At 38.7% G+C, this 8,777-nt stretch overlaps 1 protein-coding gene across 1 annotated transcript in view; it reads right to left on the bottom strand.

Moving 5' to 3' along the window:
* The window catches only part of IPO11 (importin 11), a 209,483-nt gene that overhangs the window by 35,883 nt on the left and 164,823 nt on the right, over positions 1–8,777 (bottom strand). Inside the window, exon 28 of the mRNA XM_010845507.1 lies at positions 3,068–3,163. Within this exon, the coding sequence (XP_010843809.1) occupies positions 3,068–3,163 (96 nt within the window). The remainder of the gene's footprint in view (positions 1–3,067; positions 3,164–8,777) is intronic.

The raw sequence follows: 8,777 nt of genomic DNA, 5'->3' as shown, positions 1-8,777 counted from the left end.
GTCCGTCTAGTCAAGGTTATGGTTTTTCCAGTGGTCATGTATGGATGTGAGAGTTGGACTGTGAAGAAAGCTGAGCACCAAAGAATTGATGCTTTTGAACTGTGGTGTGAGAGAAGACTCTTGAGAGTCCCTTGGACTGTAAGGAGATCCAATCAGTCCATCCTAAAGGAGATCAGTCCTGGGTGTTCATTAGAAGGACTGATGCTAAAGCTGAAACTCCAATAGTTTGGCCACCTCACGCGAAGAGTTGACTCATTGGAAAAGACTCTGATGCTGGGAGGGATTGGGGGCAAGAGGACAAGGGGACAACAGAGCATGAGATGGCTGGATGGCATCACCGACTCAATGGATGTGAGTTTGAGTGAACTCCGGGAGTTGGTGATGGACAGGGAGGCCTGGTGTGCTACAATTCATGGGGTCACAGAGTCGGACTGAACTGAACTGAACAGTTGTATGTTCATAGTATAGACAAAGTGCCGTGAAGGAACAGAAAGTGAAAGTGTCAGTTGCTCCTGTTAGCCCTGTCTGACTCTTTGTGACCCCATGAAGTGTAGCCCGCCAGGCTCCTCTGTCCATGGGATTTCCCAGCCAAGAATAGTGGTGTGAGTAGCCATGCCCTTCTCCAGAGAATCTTCCCAACCCAGGGATCGAACCCAGGTTTCCTACACTGCAGGCAGATTCTTTTCCATCGAAGCCACCAAGAAGCAGAGAAGGAAGCAATGACTTTTTACTGAGATTATGGAAAGGAATCTAGAAGGAGGTATTTGCTACACAGGGCAATGCTGAGGGCATGACCTACCAAGGAGAAGAAATGTTATGAGTCAAAGGAAATGGCACATTTGGGAAAGGGGAAAGAATTTAGAGAGGAAGAGAAAAGGCCAATTAATGTAAACTGAAGATCAGCAAAGAACAGTGTCCCATCAACTTCATGCTATACAAAAGTGGGCTTCTAATTTTTAAGAAGTGGAACAGAATGGATCAGAAGGATTAACTGGAGAGAGGCGTCAAGGAGGTCACTGAGACCAACACAAGTTAGGATAATACAGAGGGGCTAAGTCAGAGTCAAGGAAACAAGGCTGCTTCGGATATTCTCTATTCCATTATGAAAAGCTGTCTGGTGAGTCAATATGTCAAGAGGGGGGAAAATGCTTATAAAAGCCTACATTTTATTTTTGTTTCTAAAAAAATTACATCCTTGATGGCAATATGTTTTGTACTCTCTAACTATAAAACCACAACTTATGAGTCTCCTTTCTTCCTTATTCCCAAATTTGGCAACAGGTTGTCAACCTCATTTCTCAATGTGCCTGAGAACAATGTATTATTTAAGGAAAAAAAGGGAATCCGGTCTAAACAAAGACAAGCAGAAGGCAAATTATAAGCATCATTGATATATTTTCCTGGTTTAATAAAGAGCTCTATTAACTAAAAAGAAACTCATGCAAAAAGATGAAACTAAAAGATAAACTAAACACAAAAAATTAACTCAAAATGAATCAAAGACTTGAACTTAAGACCTGAAACAATAAAACTCCTACAAGAAAACACAGTGGTTAGCTCCTTCACACTGGTCTTGGTGATGATTTTTTATATCTGCTCTGAAAACAAAAGCAACAAAAACAAACATGTGGGGCTACATCAAACCAAAGACTTGTGTACAGCAAAGGAAACCTCCAACAGAAGGAAAAGGCAACTTGATTAAAGAAAGTATTTACAAATCGTGCATTTGATAAGGGGTTAAGGTCCAAAATATATCAACTGATTCAACTCAATACCAAAAAATCAAACAATCTGATTAAAAAACAGTCAGAGGATCTGCACAGACATTTTTCCAAATTAGACATACAGACGGCCAACAGACACAGAAAAGATCTCAACATCATCAATCATCAGAGAGATGGAAACCCAAACCACAAATATCATATCACACCTGTTAGAATGGCCATCCTCAAGCCAGGAAAACAGGCTAAATACATTACTGAGGAGAAGTCAGGCAGTCTGGAATCTCATGAAGCCTTCCTTATCATTATATGAAATATTCCCTTTATTAATATCAGTATTAAGAGGAAAGGTGTGATAATTCTACTATGAAATGATATGATGATTAAAAATTTTATTCAAATTAACAGATAAATGTGAGATTATCAGCAATCCTGATAACATGATTTTAACTAAGCTCCTGAAGAATACAGTTGACCTTTGAACAGCACAGATTTGAACTGTGTAGATTTTTTTCAATAAACTCATATAACAGTGCTACACATATTACAGTACTACACGATCTGTGCTTCGTTGAATCCACAGATACAGAATTTCAGACATAGAGGGTCAACTGTAAAGTTATATTTGGAGTTTCAACTGTGAAGAGGGTTGGAGCCCCAAACCCCCGTCCACCCTGTACAAGGATCAACCAAAATTTTACTACTGTCTTTTGGAACTAGTCAAGTACCATGTGACCCTCTACTATCTTAGAGGAGCCAGTGATGCTTCAACCAGTCAAATACAAATATAGGATGCTAATCCACTCCCCTTTTTCTCCATAACTTGCCTGAAGGGCAAGGGAACACTGTTAGTGGAAAAACATATTCAAAATATTTTGAAAGACAAGATCAGGCGTATTCAAGGTGGTATGCCTAGTGGGATGGGGTGGGAGGTGGGAGGGGGGTTCAAGGACAGGACATACATATACCTATGGCTGATTCATGTTGATGTATGTAGAAACCAACACAATACTGTAAAGCAAGTATCCTCAATTAAAAATAATTTAAAAATCTTAAAAAGGGAATTTATATGACAAACTACACTTGCAATATTTTTTTAAAACCTAATGTCAAGACATAAAATGACTGACTAGACCAAAGAACCCCAATTCAAAATTTCACTATAAAAAAATTTAGCTTATCTCAAGATGAAACAATATTACAAGCAAAATAACAAAAGTTTTCTTTTATAAAGACAAAATTTAAAAGCTGCCATATGATGCTTATATGGTTATGATAAACAAAAATAACGTAGGGTATAATTAATTACCGAAGTTCAAGTGCAATTAATTAAATGATACACCTACTCTTTGTAAGTTCCCGTTTCAGGATCTTCAGTCATGACGTCATGTAGGCCCTCCACTGAGATGTTTATAATACCACAGAATTTATCCTGGATAACACTAGAATACAAGAAGAGCAAAACATATTGAAATGGATTATTTCAACAGACAATTGCTTTTTTCCCTCCCTAACTATCCTCTTGAACATGAAGATAAATTTTAGTGTGAAAGTATAAATGAAACTTTCAAAACGTATGTCTTAAAGCAGAAATACTTTTACCAGTATGCTTAAATACTTACGTGGGTAGATTAGATGTGAAAGAAATACTTTAACATTCTTTATTATAATAGTCTTATGTTAATGTTATAATTAAAAAGATAAAGGTACAAAATGTTGAAGCCATAGACTGTGAAAAAATATCTGTAAAACAAACATCTGAGAAAGATCTGGCTCTGATAACTCAGACAACAAATAACTCAATTTAAAAAATGGGGCAAATATTTGAACAGATACTTCCCCAAGTAAGACATACAGATGGCATATGAGCACTTGAAAAAATGCTCAATATCATTCATTAGTCATCAAAGGAAATGCAAATTAAAGCTGTAATGAGATTTTAATAAAAAGTAAAACGATGAAGACTGACAATACCAAGTGCTGGCAAGAGTGAGAAATAATAGGACCTCTCATACAGTGCCAGTAAGAATAAACATCCACTTTGGAAAAAAACATTCACAACTTTTATAAAGTTAAACATTCCATACATGTAAGCAATCTCATTCCTAGGTATTTACCCAAGACCAAAACAAGTATTCTCAGAACTGTATGTGAATATTTATAGTAGCTTTATTCATAACCCCAAACTACAAATGGTCCGAATGTCCACCAAGTAACAAATGGATAAACTGTGCGTCACCTGTCCAACAGAACAATCAGCAATAAAAGGAAACAAACTAGAGATACATGCAACAAGTTGGAAAAAAATCTCAAAAAACATTATGCTAAGAAAAACAGATCTGAAAGGCTATATTCTGCATGACTTCACTTATGTATGTGACTTTCTGGAAAGGCAAAATTACTTCATCAGTGGTTGTCAGGCAAAGGGGCCACAAGGGAACTTTTGGGGTGATGGTTACATACTGTGCTTTGAGGGTGGTACTGTTATATACTGTGTATATCTGTCAAAACTGTATGCTTATAAGAGGTTTTACTCTATGTGAACTATACCTTAATAGGCCTGACTTTAAAAAAGGAGAAGTATATAACCATCCACTGGTACACAAAATTATGCTATTTGAATTTTAAAATAATCTAAAAATTTTAATTACTTAACTCTTTTCTCCAGAGAATTCACAGTATCATTCCTACGAGACATATCATGTTTCGCATACTGCATTAATAAGCATAATTAAGTTTTAAAATATTCAGTAAAGTAGTTCCCAAAGCCAACACAGTATAAAATCATATGTCTGTACTCTCAAGTGTGATCAGATTTTAGAGAACTAAATCAACAGGTCGGCAAAACAATAAAAAGTTGATACCACTGTTACATTTTAATGTGTATATAACAGCCTATTGAAATAGTATACATTTTTGATATCACTATGTATCCTTCACATAAGAACTAAACACCTTCTCCCACTCCCCCATGCCACCCCTCTAGGTCCTACAGCTGATTCACACTGTGTACACAAGGCTGTAAAGCGGTGAGGGGCTTCCCAGGTGGTGCCAGTGGTAAAGAACCTGCCTGCTAGTGCAGGAGACGCGAGAAACGTGGGTTCGATCCCTGGGCTGGGAAGATCCCTTGGAGAAGGAAATGGTAACCCACTGCAGTATTCTTGCCTGGAGAATTCCATGGAAAAAGAGCCTAGCCGGCTACAGCCCACGGGGTCACAAAGAATTGGACACAACTAAAGCGATTTAGCATACAGCACAAAGTAGTTACACTCAAATTTAAAAAAATAATAAAGTGGGGAAAAAAAAAGAACTAAAAAAAAATCTCTGAAGAAACAGAGTTTGCCTTATGTGGTTCAGTGAGAAACATCTTAGAAAAAGGTACTGGAGCCAATAGGCACATGAAAAGATGCTCAACACTGCTAATTATTAGAGAAATGCAAATCAAAACTACAATGAAGTATCCCCTCATACCAGTCAGAATGGCCATCATCAAAAAGTGTACAAATAAGAAATACTGGAGAGGATGTAGAGGAAAAGGAACCCTCCTACACTGTTGGTGGGACTGTACTTGGTGCATCCACTATAGAGACCAGAACAAATGTTCCTTAAAAAACGGAAAATGGAGTTACCACTATGATCCAGCAATCTCACTCTGGGCATAAATCCAGAAAAGATGAAAACTCTAATTCAAAAAAATACAAGCTCCACAAAGTTCAAAGCAACATAATTTATAATAGCCAAAACAAGGAAACAACTAAATATCCACGTGCAGACAAATGGATAAAGAAGATGAGGTTTATATACACACATACACATATACACACACTGGGATACTACTCAGGCATAAAAAAGAACGAAATAATACCATTTGCAGCAACACGAATGGACTGAGCGATTATCGTATTAAGTGAAGAAAGCTAAAACAGACAAAGACAAATATTGTATGATATCACTTAATAGGTGAAATCTAAAAAATGATACAAAGTAACTTATTTATGAAACAAATAGACTCAAAGACATAGAAAACAAACTTATGGATACCAAAGAGGGAAAGTGGGGGAGGATAAATTAGGAATTTGGGATTAAGAGATATATATTAGTATATATGAAGTAGGTTATCAAGAAGGACCTACTGTATAGCATAGGAAACAATATTCAGTATGTTATCAAAATCTACAATGGAGAAGAATCTGAAAAAGAATACACACACACACACACACATATGGGCTTCCCAGGTGGCACAGTGGTAAAGAATCTGCCTGTCAATGCAGGAGACTGGGGTTCTATTTCTGGGTCAGGAAGATCCCTTGGAGAGGAAACGACAACACACTCCAGTATTACTGCCTGGAAAATCACATGGACAGAGGAGCCTAGGGGGCTGCAGTCCATGGGGGTCCCAAAAAGCATCGGACATGACTTGGCCACTCAAACAACAATAAATCATACTGATCACTGCTGGAGCTACCGGCATGGGCACACACTTCTGAGGAGAGGGTAAGAGGACGTATCTTTGCCATAATTAGAAAATAACAGTTCTACGTAATCAGGCCTCAATTCAGATATGCACATTTATGGAATGAGCTGAGAACAGATTATGATAATCAAACTGCAACATGGACAAGATAAACTTTTGACTGCACGGTTACTGCCAAAGCAGTAACTTCACCCCTTTCTCATAAATGAAGAGACTGTTTAGCTGACACTGCTGGAACCAGAATAAAGCTTAAACAGTTCTGACAGAAATCTAACAGGTTTAGGAACCTGAGGTTTACAGAAAGCCAAAAAATACAATTAGTGAATGACTGACAAAAAGAAGTGTCAAAATCTGACAGAAGATGGGATAAGGATATTCCCAGAAGCAGACTGGACACTGGCCAGAGGACACAGGTCCACCCTCTACCCTGCCTGCACACACCAGTCAGAAGAAAGACTTGTCCTGGCCCGTGGCTTACTCAGGCTTAGAGAAGTCAGTCAAGTGACCATCGGATTCAACCCCTTTCTTCCCTCCTCTGCCTGCACATGAATTTCTAGCTCTGCCAAGAGGAGTCTGGACAGACTCCTGTCTTGTAGGGGTGAAGAACTGAGGTGAGGCAACCTCAGTCAGTCTGTCTTTTTTTTTTTTTTTTTCACTAAAATGTGACCCATGCTGCACACAAAAGGACACAAGAGGCAGAGATCTAACTGGGAGAAAGCGAAAAGTGAAAGTGAAGTCGCTCAGTCGTGTCTGACTCTTTGCAACCCCATGTACCATAGCCTACCAGGTTTCTCCATCCATGGGATTTTCCAGGCAACAGTACTAGAGTTGGTTGCTATTTCCTTCTCCAGGGAATCTTCCCCCTTTATCCTTAGGATAAAGGATATCCATTATATCCTTATATACATTATTTCTTTAAACACAACAAGCCAAGAATTAGGTATTATACTATTTTTGTTTATGAAAAAAGCTCAATTTTTCCTTTTATGTGTGCTACATACTGTACTTATGAGTAACACACTATTGGAATTCTCAGTGTATCATCTCCTAACAGTAGTCTTCTGGTGTAAATCCATTCGAATCTACTGTCAGGTATTATGTGCAGAAGTAAAAAGTAGCCAGAGGAGACCATGTACTTTTAGAAATTTTAATTTTCTGAAACCAGTGTGTACCATGAGTGGCAGCTCACATTAGCTAGGACACAGCCATCTACTGCCCCTGAAAGACTTAGCCAAACTCCATGCTAGTCTATAAGCTGTGCTTGGATATCCATGGGTGCTCAAGTCCCTTATACTTTAAAATGATATAGTACAAGAGGTCTTCTGTATCCATGGAACCTGAGGTTTTCTACAGCACAGGAGAAAAACAACATTCAGGAGTTTACAAACAAAAAAAACCCCTGAGAGCTGATTATTAAAGCCAAAGCTTTATCTTAGTGTAGTCCCCTGAGCAGACTTCAGTAGACTGGCTTACTGAGTATTAAAAGCAGGTGGATTTATACCAGGATACCCATGAACAGTATGAAAAGGCAAAATGATAGGATACTGAAAGAGGAACTCACCAGGTCAGTAGGTCCCCAATATGCTACTGGAGATCAGTGGAGAAATAACTCCAGAAAGAATGAAGGGATGGAGCCAAAGCAAAAACAATACCCAGCTGTGAATGTGACTGGTGATAGAAGCAAGGTCCAACGCTGGGAAGAGCAATATTGCATAGGAACCTGGAATGTCAGCTCCATGAATCAAGGCAAACTGGAAGTGGTCAAACAAGAGATGGCAAGAGTGAATGTCGACATTCTAGGAATCAGCGAACTGAAATGGACTGGAATGGGTGAATTTAACTGAGATGACCATTGGGCAGGAATCCCTCAGAGAAATGGAGTAGCCATCACGGTCAACAAAAGAGTCCGAAATGCAGTACCTGGATGCAATCTCAAAAATGACAGAATGATCTCTGTTCGTTTCCAAGGCAAACCATTCGATTTCACAGTAATCCAAGTCTATGCCCCAACCAGTAACGCTGAAGAAGCTGAAGTTGAACAGTTCTATGAAGACCTATAAGACCTTTTAGAATTAACACCCAAAAAAGATGTCCTTTTCATTATAGGGGACTGGAATGCAAAAGTAGGAAGTGAAGAAACACTTGGAGTAACAGGCAAATTTGGCCTTGGAATACGGAATGAAGCAGGGCAAAGACTAATAGAGTTTTGCCAAGAAAATGCCCTGGTCATAACAAACACCCTCTTCCAACAACACAAGAGAAGACTCTATACATGGACATCACCAGATGGTCAACACTGAAATCAGACTGATTATATTCTTTGCAGCCAAAGATGGAGAAGCTCTATACAGTCAGCAAAAACAAGACCGGGAGCTGACTGTGGCTCAGATCATGAACTCCTTATTGCCAAAATCAGACTTAAATTGAAGAAAGTAGGGAAAACCACTAGACCATTCAGGTATGACCCTGGATCAAATCCCTTATGATTATACAGTGGAAGTGAGAAATAGATTTAAGGGCCTAGATCTGATAGATAGAGTGCCTGATGAACTATGGACTGAGGTTCGTGACATTGTGCAGGG

This window comes from Bison bison, unplaced genomic scaffold (assembly GCF_000754665.1).
Source record: "Bison bison bison isolate TAMUID 2011002044 unplaced genomic scaffold, Bison_UMD1.0 scf7180017864218, whole genome shotgun sequence".
NCBI classification, from domain to species: Eukaryota; Metazoa; Chordata; class Mammalia; order Artiodactyla; family Bovidae; genus Bison; species Bison bison.
This window is presented reverse-complemented; position numbering and strand designations above follow the sequence as displayed.